General features: G+C 35.6%; 1 protein-coding gene across 1 annotated transcript in view; it reads left to right on the top strand.

The window, feature by feature from the left end:
- The first annotated feature begins 977 nt into the window (after positions 1 to 977).
- LOC141271241 (opsin-VA-like) overlaps positions 978 to 24,387 on the top strand; it is a 120,803-nt gene continuing 97,393 nt past the window's right edge. Inside the window, exon 1 of the mRNA XM_073681358.1 lies at positions 978 to 1,618. Within this exon, the coding sequence (XP_073537459.1) occupies positions 1,273 to 1,618 (346 nt within the window). The 5' untranslated portion in view covers positions 978 to 1,272. The remainder of the gene's footprint in view (positions 1,619 to 24,387) is intronic.

Here is a 24,387-nt window from a genome sequence, read left to right on the forward strand (position 1 = left end):
TACCAGTTCCGTGCTTGGACTCCTTTTCCCGTGCCCGGACTTGTCTCCCTGTACCCAATTTGTTTTTCAAGTTAAGTTTTCTTTGAAACAGAGAATACAACATAACTATCCCACATTTTCTGGTGGCCATGGTTTGAGCAGCATGAAACGACTGACAGGTTCCTTTTAAAACTCTTCGAAGCAAAACCCATTCCTAACTGGCACTTTTAAAACTTGGAATCTAAGCAAACTAATGGCTAAAATGATAGTAAATTTTTCACAAATTGTCGCATTTTGCTTTCGAATTCTGTCTCTAATTCGCAAAAAAATATATATATATTTTGAGATATCCACTTTTCGGTCTTTACTTTTTTTGTGGGCACTCAATAATCCAGAATGTATGATCATCCAGCACCAACCACATACCTTTTATGCTGGAATAAAGTGCGTACATTTTGTTTCAACAAAAAAAAAATTAGATTAATAGGACTTTTCCCCACTTAATAATAATTACTAAAAATGTCACTTCTGATTCTGCCTTGAGTACATGTAATTCCATGGCTTTTATACGCTGATTGTAAGCAGCAGGAAAGGGGATTCAATATGCCATTGAAAGGACTTTAATTGTACATTTAAAGGCAGCATGCACACTTCTTATCTGACTGCCGTAATAAACAGCGCTTGTTTTGCTGATGGATCTTGTATTCTTCTGCGCTCCTTGCACTATGTCGCACTGTCGTTCTCAGACACTGAGAGGATTAACCTTCTCCTGGTATTTTACATTGTTCTATTCCAGGAGGCTACTACCGCCCCTGTCATCATCTCCTTGCACTTTTCTTAGCAGATGAGGCTACGAAACTGGTCCACACACTGTGTTGAGGAACCCTGCCTTCTTATGAGAAGGGAGGGGATTAACTCTTTTTCTGCATTCGTCAGGGAGGGATCCCAGTGTTACATTCTACTACAAAACAGGAATGCCTGGTGAGGTTTTCATCATTGCTGCTGTCAGCTGAAGGGTGGCTGCACACCAGCACGCCTGAGTCCATGGCACATGTATATAAGGAGGCGTGCACAAGATACAACATTTCTCGGAGTTGCTTGATTCTCTTGGTGACTAAACTCTTGACACATTTCTTCATTGGCACCCTTTAAAAACTATTTGAAAAAATGTCCAGAATGTTGATACCATCTTCTCCAAGACTGCAAAGTACTATTTCGCGTTGGAAGACTTGCAGCTGAACTTATTTGCTGCCACCTTTACTCTTACTTCTTCACGAAGTTGACAGCATCAATATGCCATCCAATGATTCTCTACCAGCCAGCCCTGAGACGACTACCCAGTGGAGCCCATTTAATGGACCCCTGAAGTCCATTGAGCCGTGGAACTTCCAACTCTTGACGGCTCTGATGTTCCTGATAACGACTTTATCAATTGTCGAGAACTTTATTGTCATCATAGTGACCCTCAAATTCAAACAGCTGAGACAGCCACTAAACTACATCATCGTGAACTTGTCAGTGGCGGACTTCTTGGTGTCCATTGTTGGTGGCAGTATTAGCATCGCCACCAATAGTAGAGGATACTTTTACCTGGGACCTTGGGCTTGCGTGGTCGAAGGGTTTGCAGTAACTTTTTTTGGTAAGAAGCGGACATTCAAAATTACATTGTTATCCTTCACTTAATTTTTGCACCATACAGATGCAGCAGAACTGAAATTGTCGTTTACGGGATATGTACATGGGGTATATTCACAGTGGATTCACATTCACAGTATTTTCCAGATCCAAGTCTACTTCTTATACCAAGAGCAGCATTGTGGATGAGGTTTCAGAAAATCATGTTCATAGACTGCAGGGAAAAGCTAAAGTTGATGCAAAATCTGCCAATTTGTGCAAGACGACCGCTGCTGTGGAAGTAAAATCCGCAGCGTGCCAATTTGTGCAAGGCGACGGCCGCTGTGGAAGTAAAATCCGCAGTGTGCCAATTTGTGCAAGACGACCGCCGCTGTGGAAGTAAAATCCGCAGTGTGCCAATTTATGTGAGACAGCCGCCGCTGTGGAAGTAAAATCCGCAGCGTGCCAATTTGTGTGAGACAACCGCCACTGTGGAAATAAAATCCGCAGCGTGACAATTTGTGTGAGACAACCGCCACTGTGGAAATAAAATCCGCAGCGTGCCAAGTTGTGCAAGACGGCTGTCGCTATGGAAGTAAAATCCATGGCGTGCCAAGTTGTGCAAGAAGACCGCTGCTGTGGAAATAAAATCCACAGCGTGCCAATTTGTGCAAGACACTGCCGCTGTGGAAATAAAATCCACAGCGTGCCAATTTGTGCAAGACAACCGCCGCCGCTGTGGAAGTAAAATCCGCAGTGTGCCAATTTGTGTAAGTCAAACGCTGATGTGGAAGTAAAATCCGCAGCGTGCCAATTTGTGTAAGTCGAACGCTGATGTGGAAGTAAAATCTGCATGTCAATTTGTGTTGCATATGTCACCGCAGTATAAATTACAGCAACTTTGCATCTACATCATATCCACACCAAAATCCGCAGCAGTTTCTGACTTCGCTGCAGATTTTCCACTGCACAAATGTCACATACCCATAGCCATTTCTTCACCAAACCCTGCACTGCAACATCTAGGTAGTTTAATCCAACCACATCTTATTTTCAACAGGTGTTAGACAAAGCGATTCAGCCCAATGTTCTTCCTCGGGCAGCACTAGAATGATTAATTTAGAACATTCTGTACAGATGACATTAGAGAGGAGGTGAGATCAGATCTGCATACAGACAAGCACCTGGGAGCCTTGAAATATCCAACTCATATTAACAAATAATCACTTTCTCTATTTAAAAAAAACAACAACCTACAAACATAAAACAAAGTTGGACCTGCCTGTCGGTGATCCGGCTGCTTTAAATGTTCCTGCGGCTTCTGTTTGCAGGTGAAGTTTAGTCCTGGCAGTCCTGGCACATTAGGTGAAAATCAGAGGAGTGTAATCTTATTTGTTGTGGAAGTCACATTTACAGAACTTTTCTGAGATTTTTTTTCTGGGATTGGTTTCTGTCTGTTAGTTTGTGACATGAAAATAAACTAATCTGTCAATTGGAATTAACCCTTAATAGTTCTATTGTCAGCAAGAACTTTTTTTTTGTTCTTCTATTTCATTTGCTGAATGTGAATGATATGGAAGAGATCAATTATACTTGAATGTATTAATACTTAAGGATTCAACCACTGTGGGGACAATAAACTAATATTTAGACTGCTTTTGGTTCACATGATTCTGTACTGTTTCCTGATTGGCTGTAAGGCTCAGGTCTGGGAATTTCAATTTTGCTTTTATTCAATATCGTCATAAACTATTAATATATGTGTCTGTCATAGTGATATATGGTATATATGCTATGTACATGTGCTATCAGAGATCCTATATGGTATATATGCTATGTACATGTGCTATCAGAGATAATATATGGTATATTTGCTATGTATATGTGCTATCAGAGATAATATATGGTATATATGCTATGTACATGTGCTATCAGAGATCCTATATGGTATATATGCTATGTACATGTGCTATCAGAGATACTATATGGTATATATGCTATGTACATGTGCTATCAGAGATCCTATATGGTATATATGCTATGTACATGTGCTATCAGAGATACTATATGGTATATGTGCTATGTATATGTGCTATCAGAGATACTATATGGTATATATGCTATGTACATGTGCTATCAGAGATACTATATGGTATATGTGCTATGTACATGTGCTATCAGAGATCCTATATGGTATATATGCTATGTACATGTGCTATCAGAGATAATATATGGTATATTTGCTATGTATATGTGCTATCAGAGATACTATATGGTATATATGCTATGTACATGTGCTATCAGAGATACTATATGGTATATGTGCTATGTATATGTGCTATCAGAGATACTATATGGTATATATGCTATGTACATGTGCTATCAGAGATACTATATGGTATATGTGCTATGTACATGTGCTATCAGAGATAATATATGGTATATATGCTATGTACATGTGCTATCAGAGATCCTATATGGTATATATGCTATGTACATGTGCTATCAGAGATACTATATGGTATATGTGCTATGTATATGTGCTATCAGAGATACTATATGGTATATATGTTATGTACATGTGCTATCAGAGATACTATATGGTATATGTGCTATGTACATGTGCTATCAGAGATACTATATGGTATATGTGCTATGTATATGTGCTATCAGAGATACTATATGGTATATATGCTATGTACATGTGCTATCAGAGATACTATATGGTATATGTGCTATGTACATGTGCTATCAGAGATACTATATGGTATATGTGCTATGTATATGTGCTATCAGAGATACTATATGGTATATATGTTATGTACATGTGCTATCAGAGATACTATATGGTATATGTGCTATGTATATGTGCTATCAGAGATCCTATATGGTATATATGCTATGTACATGTGCTATCAGAGATACTATATGGTATATGTGCTATGTACATGTGCTATCAGAGATACTATATGGTATATGTGCTATGTACATGTGCTATCAGAGATACTATATGGTATATGTGCTATGTATATGTGCTATCAGAGATACTATATGGTATATATGCTATGCATACTGTATGTGCTATCAGAGATACTATATGTATATACTGTACATGTGCCATCCGAAATGATATATGGAATATGTGCTGTGTAAATGTGCTATCTCGTATGTGCTGTATATGTGCTTTGTACATTTGCTATTAGCACACATGCTGTACCTTATAGTATCACTAATAGCAAATGTAGAAAGCACATATACCATATAGTTTTCCTGACAGCACATTCACATAGCACACATACTGTACCTTATAGTATCACTATGTGCATGTGCTATCAGAGATACTATATGGTATATGTGCTATGTACATGTGCTATCAGAGATACTATATGGTATATGTGCTATGTACATGTGCTATCAGAGATACTATATGATATATGTGCTATGTACATGTGCTATCAGAGATAATATATGGTATATGTGCTATGTACATGTGCTATCAGAGATACTATATGATATATGTGCTATGTACATGTGCTATCAGAGATACTATATGATATATGTGCTATGTACATGTGCAATCAGAGATACTATATGATATATGTGCTATGTACATGTGCTATCAGAGATACTGTATGGTATATGTGCTATGTACATGTGCAATCAGAGATACTATATGATATATGTGCTATGTACATGTGCAATCAGAGATACTATATGATATATGTGCTATGTACATGTGCTATCAGAGATACTATATGGTATATGTGCTATGTACATGTGCAATCAGAGATACTATATGGTATATGTGCTATGTACATGTGCAATCAGAGATACTATATGATATATGTGCTATGTACATGTGCTATCAGAGATACTCTATGGTATATACAGTACAGACCAAAAGTTTGGACACACCTTCTCATTTAAAGATTTTTCTGTATTTTCATGACTATGAAAATCGTTCATTCACACTGAAGGCATCAAAACTATGAATTAACACATGTGGAATTATATACTTAGCAAAAAAGTGTGAAACAACTGAAAATATGTCTTATATTCTAGGTTCTTTAAAGTAGCCACCTTTTGCATTGATGACTGCTTTGCACATTCTTGGCATTCTCTTGATGAGCTTCAAGAGGTAGTCACCGGAAATGGTTTTCACTTCACTGGTGTGCCCTGTCAGGTTTAATAAGTGGGATTTCTTGACTTATAAATGGGGTTGGGACCATCAGTTGTGTTGTGTAGAAGTCAGGTGGATACACAGCTGATAGTCCTACTAAATATACTGTTAGAATTTGTATTATGGCAAGAAAAAAGCAGCTAAGTAAAGAAAAACGAGTGGCCATCATTACTTTAAAAAATGAAGGTCAGTCAGTGTGAAAAATTGGGAAAACTTTGAAAGTGTCCCCGAGTGCAGTGGCAAAAACCATCAAGCGCTACAAAGAAACTGGCTCACATGAGGCCCGCCCCAGAAGAGGAAGACCAAGAGTCACCTCTGCTTCTGAGGACAAGTTTATCCGAGTCACCAGCCTCAGAAATCGCAGGTTAACAGCAGCTCAGATTATAGACCAGGTCAATGCCACACAGAGTTCTAGCAGCAGACACATCTCTTCAACAACTGTTAAGAGGAGACTTTGTGCAGCAGGCCTTCATGGTAAAATAGCTGCTAGGAAACCACTGCTAAGGACAAGCAACAAGCAGAAGAGACTTGTTTGGGCTAAAGAACACAAGGAATGGACATTAGACCAGTGGATATCTGTGCTTTGATCTGATGAGTCCAAATTTGAGATCTTTGGTTCCAACCACCGTGTCTTTGTGCGACGCAGAAAAGGTGAATGGATGGACTCTACATGCCTGGTTCCCACCGTGAAGCATGGACGAGGAGGTGTGATGGTGTGGGGGTGCTTTGCTGCTGACACTGTTGGGGATTTATTCAAAATTGAAGGCATACTGAACCAGCATGGCTACCACAGCATCTTGCAGCGGCATGCTATTCCATCCGGTTTGCGTTTAGTTGGACCATTACTTATTTTTCAACAGGACATTGACCCCAAACACACCTCCAGGCTGTGTAAGGGCTATTTGACCAAGACGGAGAGTGATGGGGTGCTACGCCAGATGACCTGGCCTCCACAGTCACCAGACCTGAACCCAATCGAGATGGTTTGGGGTGAGCTGGACCGCAGTGTGAAGGCAAAAGGGCCAACAAGTGCTAAGCATCTCTGGGAACTCCTTCAAGATTGTTGGAAGACCATTTCCGGTGACTACCTCTTGAAGCTCATCAAGAGAATGCCAAGAGTGTGCAAAGCAGTCATCAAAGCAAAAGGTGGCTACTTTGAAGAACCTAGAATATAAGACATATTTTCAGTTGTTTCACACTATTTTGTTAAGCATATAATTCCACATGTGGTAATTCATAGTTTTGATGCCTTGAGTGTGAATGTACAATTTTCATAGTCATGAAAATACAGAAAAATCTGTAAATGAGAAGGTGTGTCCAAACTTTTGGTCTGTACTGTATGCTATGTACATGTGCTATCAGAGATACTATATGGTATATATGCTATGTACATGTGCTATCAGAGATACTATATGGTATATGTGCTATGTACATGTGCTATCAGAGATACTATATGGTATATATGCTATGTACATGTGCTATCAGAGATACTATATGGTATATATGTTATGTATATGTGCTATCAGAGATACTATATGGTATATATGTTATGTACATGTGCTATCAGAGATACTATATGGTATATGTGCTATGTATATGTGCTATCAGAGATACTATATGGTATATATGCTATGCATACTGTATGTGCTATCAGAGATACTATATGTATATACTGTACATGTGCCATCCGAAATGATATATGGAATATGTGCTGTGTAAATGTGCTATCTCGTATGTGCTGTATATGTGCTTTGTACATTTGCTATTAGCACACATGCTGTACCTTATAGTATCACTAATAGCAAATGTAGAAAGCACATATACCATATAGTTTTCCTGACAGCACATTCACATAGCACACATACTGTACCTTATAGTATCACTATGTGCATGTGCTATCAGAGATACTATATGGTATATGTGCTATGTACATGTGCTATCAGAGATACTATATGGTATATATGCTATGTACATGTGCTATCAGAGATACTATATGGTATATGTGCTATGTACATGTGCTATCAGAGATACTATATGGTATATGTGCTATGTATATGTGCTATCAGAGATACTATATGGTATATGTGCTATGTACATGTGCTATCAGAGATACTATATGGTATATATGTTATGTACATGTGCTATCAGAGATACTATATGGTATATGTGCTATGTACATGTGCTATCAGAGATACTGTATGCTATATGTGCTATGTACATGTGCTATCAGAGATACTGTATGGTATATATGCTATGTACATGGGCTATCAGAGATACTATATGGTATATGTGCTATGTACATGTGCTATCAGAGATACTATATGGTATATGTGCTATGTACATGTGCAATCAGAGATACTATATGATATATGTGCTATGTACATGTGCTATCAGAGATACTCTATGGTATATGTTCTACATACATGTGCTATCAGAGATACTATATGGTATATACAGTACAGACCAAAAGTTTGGACACACCTTCTCATTTAAAGATTTTTCTGTATTTTCATGACTATGAAAATTGTACATTCACACTGAAGGCATCAAAACTATGAATTAACACATGTGGAATTATATACTTAGCAAAAAAGTGTGAAACAACTGAAAATATGTCTTATATTCTAGGTTCTTCAAAGTAGCCACCTTTTGCATTGATGACTGCTTTGCACATTCTTGGCATTCTCTTGATGAGCTTCAAGTGGTAGTCACCGGAAATGGTTTTCACTTCACTGGTGTGCCCTGTCAGGTTTAATAAGTGGGATTTCTTGCCTTATAAATGGGGTTGGGACCATCAGTTGTGTTGTGTAGAAGTCAGGTGGATACACAGCTGATAGTCCTACTAAATATACTGTTAGAATTTGTATTATGGCAAGAAAAAAGCAGCTAAGTAAAGAAAAACGAGTGGCCATCATTACTTTAAGAAATGAAGGTCAGTCAGTGTGAAAAATTGGGAAAACTTTGAAAGTGTCCCCAAGTGCAGTGGCAAAAACCATCAAGCGCTACAAAGAAACTGGCTCACATGAGGCCCGCCCCAGAAGAGGAAGACCAAGAGTCACCTCTGCTTCTGAGGACAAGTTTATCAGAGTCACCAGCCTCAGAAATCGCAGGTTAACAGCAGCTCAGATTATAGACCAGGTCAATGCCACACAGAGTTCTAGCAGCAGACACATCTCTTCAACAACTGTTAAGAGGAGACTTTGTGCAGCAGGCCTTCATGGTAAAATAGCTGCTAGGAAACCACTGCTAAGGACAAGCAACAAGCAGAAGAGACTTGTTTGGGCTAAAGAACACAAGGAATGGACATTAGACCAGTGGAAATCTGTGCTTTGATCTGATGAGTCAAAAATTTGAGATCTTTGGTTCCAACCACCGTGTCTTTGTGCGACGCAGAAAAGGTGAATGGATGGACTCTACATGCCTGGTTCCCACCGTGAAGCATGGACGAGGAGGTGTGATGGTGTGGGGGTGCTTTGCTGCTGACACTGTTGGGGATTTATTCAAAATTGAAGGCATACTGAACCAGCATGGCTACCACAGCATCTTGCAGCGGCATCCTATTCCATCCGGTTTGCGTTTAGTTGGACCATTACTTATTTTTCAACAGGACAATGACCCCAAACACACCTCCAGGCTGTGTAAGGGCTATTTGACCAAGACGGAGAGTGATGGGGTGCTACGCCAGATGACCTGGCCTCCACAGTCACCAGACCTGAACCCAATCGAGATGGTTTGGGGTGAGCTGGAGTGAAGGCAAAAGAGCCAACAAGTGCTAAGCATCTCTGGAAACTCCTTCAAGATTGTTGGAAGACCATTTCCGGTGACTACCTCTTGAAGCTCATCAAGAGAATGCCAAGAGTGTGCAAAGCAGTCATCAAAGCAAAAGGTGGCTACTTTGAAGAACCTAGAATATAAGACATATTTTCAGTTGTTTCACACTTTTTTGTTAAGTATATAATTCCACATGTGTTAATTCATAGTTTTGATGCCTTCAGTGTGAATGTACAATTTTCATAGTCATGAAAATACAGAAAAATCTGTAAATGAGAAGGTGTGTCCAAACTTTTGGTCTGTACTGTATGCTATGTACATGTGCTATCAGAGATACTATATGGTATATGTGCTATGTACATGTGCTATCAGAGATACTATATGGTATATATGCTATGTACATGTGCTATCAGAGATACTATATGGTATATGTGCTATGTACATGTGCTATCAGAGATACTATATGATATATGTGCTATGTACATGTGCTATCAGAGATACTATATGGTATATGTGTTATGTACATGTGCTATTAGAGATACTATATGGTATATGTGCTATGTACATGTGCTATCAGAGATACTATATGGTATATGTTCTATGTACATGTGCTATCAGAGATACTATATGGTATATGTTCTATGTACATGTGCTATCAGAGATACTATATGGTATATGTTCTATGTACATGTGCTATCAGAGATACTATATGGTATATGTTCTCTGTACATGTGCTATCAGAGATACTATATGATATATGTGCTATGTACATGTGCTATCAGAGATACTATATGGTATATGTGTTATGTACATGTGCTATTAGAGATACTATATGGTATATGTGCTATGTACATGTGCTATTAGAGATACTATATGGTATATGTTCTATGTACATGTGCTATCAGAGATACTATATGATATATGTGCTATGTACATGTGCTATCAGAGATACAATATGGTATATATGTTATGTACATGTGCTATCAGAGATACTATAAGGTATATGTGCTATGTACATGTGCAATCAGAGATACTATATGATATATGTGCTATGTACATGTGCTATCAGAGATACTCTATGGTATATGTTCTAAATACATGTGCTATCAGAGATACTATATGGTATATATGCTATGTACATGTGCTATCAGAGATACTATATGGTATATATGCTATGTACATGTGCAATCAGAGATACTATATGGTATATGTGCTATGTATATGTGCTATCAGAGATACTATATGGTATATGTGCTATGTACATGTGCTATCAGAGATACTATATGGTATATATGCTATGTACATGTGCTATCAGAGATACTATATGGTATATATGCTATGTACATGTGCTATCAGAGATACTATATGGTATATATGCTATGTACATGTGCTATCAGAGATACTATATGGTATATATGCTATGTACATGTGCTATCAGAGATACTATATGGTATATGTGCTATGTACATGTGCTATCAGAGATACTATATGGTATATGTGCTATGTACATGTGCTATCAGAGATACTATATGGTATATGTGCTATGTACATGTGCTATCAGAGATACTATATGGTATATGTGTCATGTACATGTGCTATCAGAGATACTATATGGTATATATGTTATGTACATGTGCTATCAGAGATACTATATGGTATATATGTTATGTACATGTGCTATTAGAGATACTATATGGTATATGTGCTATGTACATGTGCTATCAGAGATACTATATGGTATATATGTTATGTACATGTGCCATCAGAGATACTATATGGTATATGTGCTATGTACATGTGCTATCAGAGATACTATATGGTATAAATGCTATGTACATGTGCTATCAGAGATACTATATGGTATATATGTTATGTACATGTGCTATCAGAGATCCTATATGGTATAGATGCTATGTTCATGTGCTATTAGAGATACTATATGGTATATGTGCTATGTACATGTGCTATCAGAGATACTATATGGTATATATGCTATGTATATGTGCTATCAGAGATACTATATGGTATATGTTCTATGTACATGTGCTATCAGAGATACTATATGATATATGTGCTATGTACATGTGCTATCAGAGATACTATATGGTATATATGTTATGTACATGTGCTATCAGAGATACTATATGGTATATGTGCTATGTACATGTGCAATCAGAGATACTATATGATATATGTGCTATGTACATGTGCTATCAGAGATACTCTATGGTATATGTTCTAAATACATGTGCTATCAGAGATTCTATATGGTATATATGCTATGTATATGTGCTATCAGAGATACTATATGGTATATGTTCTTTATACATGTGCTATCAGAGATACTATATGATATATGTGCTATGTACATGTGCTATCAGAGATACTATATGGTATATGTGCTATGTATATGTGCTATCAGAGATACTATATGGTATATATGCTATGTACATGTGCTATCAGAGATACTATATGGTATATATGTTATGTACATGTGCTATCAGAGATACTATATGGTATATGTGCTATGTACATGTGCAATTAGAGATACTATATGGTATATGTTCTATGTACATGTGCTATCAGAGATACTATATGATATATGTGCTATGTACATGTGCTATCAGAGATACTATATGGTATATATGTTATGTACATGTGCTATCAGAGATACTATATGGTATATGTGCTATGTACATGTGCAATCAGAGATACTATATGATATATGTGCTATGTACATGTGCTATCAGAGATACTCTATGGTATATGTTCTAAATACATGTGCTATCAGAGATACTATATGGTATATATGCTATGTACATGTGCTATCAGAGATACTATATGGTATATATGCTATGTACATGTGCAATCAGAGATACTATATGGTATATGTGCTATGTATATGTGCTATCAGAGATACTATATGGTATATGTGCTATGTACATGTGCTATCAGAGATACTATATGGTATATATGCTATGTACATGTGCTATCAGAGATACTATATGGTATATATGCTATGTACATGTGCTATCAGAGATACTATATGGTATATATGCTATGTACATGTGCTATCAGAGATACTATATGGTATATATGCTATGTACATGTGCTATCAGAGATACTATATGGTATATGTGCTATGTACATGTGCTATCAGAGATACTATATGGTATATGTGCTATGTACATGTGCTATCAGAGATACTATATGGTATATGTGTTATGTACATGTGCTATCAGAGATACTATATGGTATATATGCTATGTACATGTGCTATCAGAGATACTATATGGTATATGTGCTATGTACATGTGCTATCAGAGATACTATATGGTATATATGCTAGTACATGTGCTATCAGAGATACTATATGGTATATATGTTATGTACATGTGCTATTAGAGATACTATATGGTATATGTGCTATGTACATGTGCTATCAGAGATACTATATGGTATATGTGCTATGTACATGAGCTATCAGAGATACTATATGCTATATATGCTATGTACATGTGCTATCAGAGATACTATATGCTATATATGCTATGTACATGTGCTATCAGAGATACTATATGGTATATATGCTATGTATATGTGCTATCAGAGATACTATATGGTATATATGTTATGTACATGTGCTATCAGAGATACTATATGGTATATATGTTATGTACATGTGCTATCAGAGATACTATATGGTATATATGTTATGTACATGTGCTATCAGAGATACTATATGGTATATATGTTATGTACATGTGCTATCAGAGATACTATATGGTATATGTGCTATGTACATGTGCTATCAGAGATACTATATGGTATATATGTTATGTACATGTGCCATCAGAGATACTATATGGTATATGTGCTATGTACATGTGCTATCAGAGATACTATATGGTATAAATGCTATGTACATGTGCTATCAGAGATACTATATGGTATATATGTTATGTACATGTGCTATCAGAGATCCTATATGGTATATGTGCTATGTACATGTGCTATCAGAGATACTATATGGTATATGTGCTATGTACATGTGCTATCAGAGATACTATATGTATATACTGTACATATGTTCTATATACATGTGCTATCAGAGATAATATATGGTATATATGCTATGTACATGTGCTATCAGAGATACTATATGGTATATGTGCTATGTACATGTGCTATCAGAGATACTATATGGTATATGTTCTATGTACATGTGCTATCAGAGATACTATATAGTATATGTGCTATGTACATGTGCAATCAGAGATACTATATGGTATATGTGCTATGTACATGTGCAATCAGAGATACTATATGGTATATTTGCTATGTACATGTGCTATCAGAGATACTATATGGTATATGTGCTATGTACATGTGCTATCAGAGATACTATATGGTATATATGCTATGTACATGTGCTATCAGAGATACTATATGGTATATGTGTTATGTACATGTGCTATCAGAGATACTGTATGGTATATATGCTATGTACATGTGCTATCAGAGATACTATATGGTATATATGTTATGTACATGTGCTATCAGAGATACTATGTGGTATATATGTTATGTACATGTGCTATCAGAGATACTATATGGTATATGTGCTATGTACATGTGCTATCAGAGATACTATATGGTATATGTGCTATGTACATGTGCTATCAGAGATACTATATGGTATATGTGCTATGTACATGTGCTATCAGAGATACTATATGGTATATGTGCTATGTACATGTGCTATCAGAGATACTATATGGTATATATGTTATGTACATGTGCTATTAGAGATACTATATGGTATATGTGCTATGTACATGTGCTATCAGAGATACTATATGGTATATATGCTATGTACATGTGCTATCAGAGATACTATATGGTATATGTGCTATGTACATGTGCTATCAGAGATACTATATGGTATATACAGTACAGACCAAAAGTTTGGACACACCTTCTCATTTAAAGATTTTTCTGTATTTTCTTGACTATGAAAATTGTACATTCACACTAAAGGTATCAAAACTATGACTTACCACAAGTGGAATTTTATACTTAACAAAAAAGTGTGAAACAGCTGAAAATATGTCTTATATTCTAGGTTCTTCAAAGTAGCCACCTTTTGCTTTGATGACTGCTTTGCACACTCTTGGCATTCTCTTGATGAGCTTCAAGAGGTAGTCACCGAAATGGTCTTCCAACAATCTTGAAGGAGTTCCCAGAGATGCTTAGCACTTGTTGGCCCTTTTGCCTTCACTCTGCGGTCCAGCTCACCCCAAACCATCTCGATTGGGTTCAGGTCTGGTGACTGTGGAGGCCAGGTCATCTGGTGTAGCACCCCATCACTCTCCTTCTTGGTCAAATAGCCCTTATACAGCCTGGAGGTGGGTTTGGGGTCATTGTCCTGTTGAAAAATAAATGATGGTCCAACTAAACGCAAACCAGATGGAATACCATGCCGCTGCAAGATGCTGTGGTAGCCATGCTGGTTCAGTATGCCTTCAATTTTGAATAAATCCCCAACAGTGTCACCAGCAAAGCCCCCCCACACCATCACACCTCCTCCATGCTTCACGGTGGGAACCAGGCATGTAGAGTCCATCCGTTCACCTTTTCTGCGTCGCACAAAGACACGGTGGTTGGAACCAAAGATCTCAAATTTGGACTCATCAGACCAAAGCACAGATTTCCACTGGTCTAATGTCCATTCCTTGTGTTCTTTAGCCCAAACAAGTCTCTTCTGCTTGTTGCCTGTCCTTAGCAGTGGTTTCCTAGCAGCTATTTTACCATGAAGGCCTGCTGCACAAAGTCTCCTCTTAACAGTTGTTGTAGAGATGTGTCTGCTGCTAGAACTCTGTGTGGCATTGACCTGGTCTCTAATCTGAGCTGCTGTTAACCTGCGATTTCTGAGGCTGGTGACTCGGATAAACTTATCCTCAGAAGCAGAGGTGACTCTTGGTCTTCCTTTCCTGGGGCGGTCCTCATGTGAGCCAGTTTCTTTGTAGCGCTTGATGGTTTTTGCAACTGCACTTGGGGACACTTTCAAAGTTTGCCCAATTTTTCGGACTGACTGACCTTCATTTCTTAAAGTAATGATGGCCACTCGTTTTTCTTTACTTAGCTGCTTTTTTCTTGCCATAATACAAATTCTAACAGTCTATTCAGTAGGACTATCAGTTGTGTATCCACCTGACTTCTGCACAACACAACTGATTGTCCCAACCCCATTTATAAGGCGAGAAAACCCACTTATTAAACCTGACAGGGCACACCTGTGAAGTGAAAACCATTTCCGGTGACTACCTCTTGAAGCTCATCAAGAGAATGCCAAGAGTGTGCAAAGCAGTCATCAAAGCAAAAGGTGGCTACTTTGAAGAACCTAGAATATAAGACATATTTTCAGTTGTTTCACACTTTTTTGTTAAGTATATAATTCCATATGTGTTAATTCATAGTTTTGATGCCTTCAGTGTGAATGTACAATTTTCATAGTCATGAAAATACAGAACAATCTTTAAATGAGAAGGTGTGTCCAAACTTTTGGTCTGTACTGTATGTTATGTACATGTGCTATCAGAAATACTATATGGTATATGTGCTATGTACATGTGCTATCAGAGATACTATATGGTATATGTGCTATGTACATGTGCTATCAGAGATACTATATGGTATATGTGCTATGTACATGTGCTATCATAGATACTATATGGTATATGTTCTATATACATGTGCTATCAGAGATACTGTATGGTATATATGTTATGTACATGTGCTATCAGAGATACTGTATGGTATATGTGCTATGTACATGTGCTATCAGAGATACTATATGGTATATGTGCTATGTACATGTGCTATCAGAGATACTATATGGTATATATGCTATGTACATGTGCTATCAGAGATACTATATGGTATATATGCTATGTACATGTGCTATCAGAGATACTGTATGGTATATATGTTATGTACATGTGCTATCAGAGATACTGTATGGTATATATGTTATGTACATGTGCTATCAGAGATACTGTATGGTATATGTGCTATGTACATGTGCTATCAGAGATACTATATGGTATATATGCTATGTACATGTGCTATCAGAGATACTATATGGTATATATGCTATCTACATGTGCTATCAGAGATACTATATGGTATATGTTCTATGTACATGTGCTATCAGAGATGCTATATGGTATATGTGCTATGTACATGTGCTATCAGAGATACTGTATGGTATATATGTTATGTACATGTGCTATCAGAGATACTATATGGTATATGTGCTATGTACATGTGCTATTAGAGATACTATATGGTATATGTGCTATGTACATGTGCTATCAGAGATACTATATGGTATATGTTATGTACATGTGCTATCAGAGATACTATATGGTATATATGCTATGTACATGTAATATCAGAGATACTATATGGTATATATGCTATGTACATGTGCTATCAGAGATACTATATGGTATATATGTTATGTACATGTGCTATCAGAGATACTATATGGTATATGTGCTATGTACATGTGCTATCAGAGATACTATATGATATATGTGCTATGTACATGTGCTATCAGAGATACTATATGGTATATATGTTATGTACATGTGCTATAAGAGATACTATTTGGTATATATGCTATGTACATGTGCTATCAGAGATCCTATATGGTATATGTGCTATGTACATGTGCTATCAGAGATCCTATATGGTATATGTGCTATGTACATGTGCTATTAGAGATACTATATGGTATATGTGCTATGTACATGTGCTATCAGAGATACTATATGGTATATGTTCTATGTACATGTGCTATCAGAGATACTATATGGTATATTTGCTATGTACATGTGATATCAGAGATACTATATGGTATATATGCTATGTACATGTGATATCAGAGATACTATATGGTATATATGCTATGTACATGTGCTATCAGAGATACTATATGGTATATGTGCTATGTACATGTGCAATCAGAGATCCTATATGGTATATGTGCTATGTACATGTGCTATCAGAGATACTATATGGTATATGTGCTATGTACATGTGATATCAGAGATACTATATGGTATATATGTTATGTACATATGCTATCAGAGATACTATATATGTTATGTATATGTGCTATCAGAGATACTATATGGTATATATGTTATGTACATGTGCTATCAGAGATACTGTAAGGTATATATGCTATGTACATGTGCTATCAGAGATACTATATGGTATATGTGCTATGTACATGTGCAATCAGAGATCCTATATGGTATAGATGCTATGTACATGTGCTATCAGAGATACTATATGGTATATGTGCTATGTACATGTGCTATCACAGATACTATATGGTATATGTGCTATGTACATGTGCTATCAGAGATCCTATATGGTATATGTGCTATGTACATGTGCTATCAGAGATACTATATGGTATATATGTTATGTACATGTGCTATCAGAAATACTATATGGTATATGTGCTATGTACATGTGCTATCAGAGATACTATATGGTATATATGCTATGTACATGTGCTATCAGAGATACTATATGGTATATATGCTATGTACATGTGCTATCAGAGATACTATATGGTATATATGCTATGTATATGTGCTATCAGAGATGCTATATGGTATATATGCTATGTACATGTGCTATCAGAGATACTATATGGTATATGTGCTATGTACATGTGCTATCAGAGATACTGTAAGGTATATATGCTATGTACATGTGCTATCAGAGATACTATATGGTATATGTGCTATGTACATGTGCAATCAGAGATACTATATGGTATATATGTTATGTACATGTGCTATCAGAGATACTATATGGTATATATGCTATGTACATGTGCTATCAGAGATACTATATGGTATATATGCTATGTACATGTGCTATCAGAGATCCTATATGGTATATGTGCTATGTACATGTGCAATCAGAGATCCTATATGGTATATGTGCTATGTACATGTGCTATCAGAGATACTATATGGTATATGTGCTATGTACATGTGCTATCAGAGATACTATATGGTATATATGCTATGTACATGTGCTATCAGAGATACTATATGGTATATATGCTATGTACATGTGCAATCAGAGATACTATATGGTATATGTGCTATGTACATGTGCTATCAGAGATACTATATGGTATATATGCTATGTACATGTGCTATCAGAGATACTATATGGTATACGTGCTATGTACATGTGCTATCAGAGATACTATATGGTATATGTGCTATGTACATGTGCTATCAGAGATACTATATGGTATATGTGCTATGTACATGTGCTATCAGAGATACTATATGGTATATATGTTATGTACATGTGCTATCAGAGATACTATATGGTATATATGTTATGTACATGTGCTATCAGAGATACTATATATGTTATGTATATGTGCTATCAGAGATACTATATGGTATATATGTTATGTACATGTGCTATCAGAGATACTATATGGTATATATGTTATGTACTTGCGCTATCAGAGATACTATATGGTATATATGTTATGTACATGAGCAATTAGAGATACTATATGGTATATATGTTATGTACTTGCGCTATCAGAGATACTATATGGTATATATGTTATGTACATGTGCTATCAGAGATACTATATGGTATATATGCTATGTACATGTGCTATCAGAGATACTATATGGTATTTGTGCTATGTACATGTGCTATCAGAGATACTATATGGTATATGTGCTATGTACATGTGCTATCAGAGATATTATATGGTATATGTTCTATGTACATGTGCTATCAGAGATACTATATCGTATAAATGCTATGTACATGTGCTATCAGAGATACTATATGGTATATATGCTATGTACATGTGCTATCAGAGATACTATATGGTATATGTTCTATGTACATGTGTTATCAGAGATACTATATGGTATATGTGCTATGTACATGTGCTATCAGAGATACTATATGGTATATGTGCTATGTACATGTGCTATCAGAGATACTATATGGTATATATGTTATGTACATGTGCTATCAGAGATACTATATATGTTATGTATATGTGCTATCAGAGATACTATATGGTATATATGTTATGTACATGTGCTATCAGAGATACTATATGGTATATGTGCTATGTACATGAGCAATCAGAGATACTATATGGTATATATGTTATGTACTTGCGCTATCAGAGATACTATATGGTATATATGATATGTACATGTGCTATTAGAGATACTATATGGTATATATGCTATGTACATGTGCTATCAGAGATACTATATGGTATATGTGCTATGTACATGTGCTATCAGAGATACTATATGGTATATGTGCTATGTACATGTGCAATCAGAGATCCTATATGGTATTTATGCTATGTACATGTGCTATCAGAGATACTATATGGTATATGTGCTATGTACATGTGCTATCAGAGATACTATATGGTATATATGCTATGTACATGTGCTATCAGAGATACTATATGGTATATGTGCTATGTACATTTGCTATCAGAGATACTATATGGTATATGTGCTATGTACATGTCCTATCAGAGATACTATATGGTATATGTGCTATGTACATGTCCTATCAGAGATACTATATGGTATATGTGCATTGTACATGTGCTATCAGAGATACTATATGGTATATATGTTATGTATATGTGCTATCAGAGATACTATATGGTATATATGTTATGTACATGTGCTATCAGAGATACTATATGGTATATGTGCTATGTATATGTGCTATCAGAGATACTATATGGTATATGTTCTATATACATGTGCTATCAGAGATACTATATGGTATATGTTCTATGTACATGTGCTATCAGAGATACTATATGGTATATATGTTATGTACATGTGCCATCAGAGATACTATATGGTATATATGTTATGTACATGTGCCATCAGAGATACTATATGGTATATGTTCTATGTACATGTGCTATCAGAGATACTATATGGTATATGTGCTATGTACATGTGCTATCAGAGATACTATATGGTATTTATGTTATGTACATGTGCTATCAGAGATACTATATGGTATATATGTCATGTACATGTGCCATCAGAGATACTATATGGTATATGTGTTATGTACATGTGCAATCAGAGATACTATATGGTATATATGTTATGTACATGTGCTATCAGAGATACTATATGGTATATATGTTATGTACATGAGCTATCAGAGATACTATATGGTATATATGCTATGTACATGTGCTATCAGAGATACTATATGGTATATGTGCTATGTACATGTGCTATCAGAGATACTATATGGTATATATGTTATGTACATGTGCTATTAGAGATACTATATGGTATATGTGCTATGTACATGTGCTATCAGAGATCCTATATGGTATATATGCTATGTACATGTGCTATCAGAGATACTATATGGTATATGTGCTATGTACATGTGCTATCAGAGATACTATATGGTATATGTGCTATGTACATGTGCTATCAGAGATACTATATGGTATATGTGCTATGTACATGTGCTATCAGAGATACTATATGGTATATGTGCTATGTACATGTGCTATCAGAGATACTATATGGTATATGTGCTATGTACATGTGCTATCAGAGATCCTATATGGTATATATGCTATGTACATGTGCTATCAGAGATACTATATGGCATATGTGCTATGTACATGTGCAATCAGAGATACTATATGGCATATGTGCTATGTACATGTGCAATCAGAGATACTATATGGCATATGTGCTATGTACATGTGCTATCAGAGATACTATATGGTATATATGCTATGTACATGTGCTATCAGAGATACTATATGGTATATATGTTATGTACATGTGCTATCAGAGATACTGTATGGTATATGTGCTATGTACATGTGCTATCAGAGATACTATATGGTATATATGCTATGTACATGTGCTATCAGAGATACTATATGGTATATATGTTATGTACATGCGCTATCAGAGATACTATATGGTATATATGTTATGTACATGTGCTATTAGAGATACTATATGGTATATATGCTAAGTACATGTGCTATCAGAGATACTATATGGTATATGTGCTATGTACATGTGCTATCAGAGATACTATATGGTATACATGTTATGTACATGTGCTATTAGAGATACTATATGGTATATGTGCTATGTACATGTGCTATCAGAGATCCTATAAGATATATATGCTATGTACATGTGCTATCAGAGATACTATATGGTATATATGTTATGTACATGTGCTATTAGAGATACTATATGGTATATATGCTATGTACATGTGCTATCAGAGATACTATATGATATATGTGCTATGTACATGTGCTATTAGAGATACTATATGGTATATATGCTATGTACATGTGCTATCAGAGATACTATATGGTATATGTGCTATGTACATGTGCTATCAGAGATACTATATGGTATATGTGCTATGTACATGTGCGATCAGAGATACTACATGGTATATATGTTATGTACATGTGCTATTAGAGATACTATATGGTATATGTGCTATGTACATGTGCGATCAGAGATACTACATGGTATATATGTTATGTACATGTGCTATTAGAGATACTATATGGTATATATGCTATGTACATGTGCTATCAGAGATACTATATGGTATATATGTTATGTACATGTGCTATCAGAGATACTATATGGTATGTGTGCTATGTACATGTGCTATCAGAGATCCTATATGGTATATGTGCTATGTACATGTGCTATCAGAGATACTATATGGTATATGTGCTATGTACATGTGCTATCAGAGATACTATATGGTATATGTGCTATGTACATGTGCTATCAGAGATACTATATGGTATATGTGCTATCAGAGATACTATATGTATATACTGTACATATGTTCTATATACATGTGCTATCAGAGATACTATATGGTATATATGCTATGTATATGTGCTATCAGAGATACTATATGGTATATGTTCTATGTACATGTGCTATCAGAGATACTATATGTGTATACTGTACATATGTTCTATATACATGTGCTATCAGAGATACTATATGGTACATATGCTATGTATATGTGCTATCAGAGATACTATATGGTATATGTGCTATGTACATGTGCTATCAGAGAAACTATGGTATATGTGCTATGTATATGTGCTATCAGAGATACTATATGGTATATGTGCTATGTACATGTGCTATCAGAGATACTATATGGTATATGTGCTATGTACATGTGCTATCAGAGATACTGTATGGTATATATGCTAGTACATGTGCTATCAGAGATACTATATGGTATATATGCTAGTACATGTGCTATCAGAGATACTATATGGTATATATGTTATGTACATGTGCTATCGAGATACTATATGGTATATGTGCTATGTACATGTGCTATCAGAGATACTATATGGAATATATGCTATGTATATGTGCTATCAGAGATACTATATGGTATATGTGCTATGTATATGTGCTATCAGAGATATTATATGGTATATGTGCTATGTACATGTGCTATCAGAGATACTATATGGTATATGTGCTATGTACATGTGCTATCAGAGATACTATATGGTATATGTGCTATGTACATGTGCTATCAGAGATACTATATGGTATATGTGCTATGTATATGTGCTATCAGAGATACTATATGTATATACTGTACATATGTTCTATATACATGTGCTATCAGAGATACTATATGGTATATATGCTATGTATATGTGCTATCAGAGATACTATATGGTATATGTTCTATGTACATGTGCTATCAGAGATACTATATGTATATACTGTACATATGTTCTATATACATGTGCTATCAGAGATACTATATGGTACATATGCTATGTATATGTGCTATCAGAGATACTATATGGTATATGTGCTATGTACATGTGCTATCAGAGAAACTATATGGTATATGTGCTATGTATATGTGCTATCAGAGATACTATATGGTATATGTGCTATGTACATGTGCTATCAGAGATACTATATGGTATATGTGCTATGTACATGTGCTATCAGAGATACTGTATGGTATATATGCTAGTACATGTGCTATCAGAGATACTATATGGTATATATGCTAGTACATGTGCTATCAGAGATACTATATGGTATATGTGCTATGTACATGTGCTATCAGAGATACTATATGTATATACTGTACATATGTTCTATATACATGTGCTATCAGAGATACTATATGGTACATATGCTATGTATATGTGCTATCAGAGATACTATATGGTATATGTGCTATGTACATGTGCTATCACAGATACTATATGGTATATATGCTATGTACATGTGCTATCAGAGATACTATATGATATATGTGCTATGTACATGTGCTATCAGAGATACTATATGGTATATGTGCTATGTACATGTGCTATCAGAGATACTATATGGTATATATGCTATGTATATGTGCTATCAGAGATACCATATGGTATATGTGCTATGTACATGTGCTATCAGAGATACCATATGGTATATATGCTATGTACATGTGCTATCAGAGATACTATATGATATATGTGCTATGTACATGTGCTATCAGAGATACTATATGGTATATATGTTATGTACATGTACTATCAGAGATACTATATGGTATATGTGCTATTTACATGTGCTATGAGAGATACTGTATGGTATATATGTTATGTACATGTGCTATCAGAGATACTATATGGTATATATGTTATGTACATGTGC

This window comes from Phyllobates terribilis, unplaced genomic scaffold, assembly GCF_046119375.1.
Source record: "Phyllobates terribilis strain yellow unplaced genomic scaffold, ASM4611937v1 Scaffold_5__5_contigs__length_657084704, whole genome shotgun sequence".
NCBI classification, from domain to species: Eukaryota; Metazoa; Chordata; class Amphibia; order Anura; family Dendrobatidae; genus Phyllobates; species Phyllobates terribilis.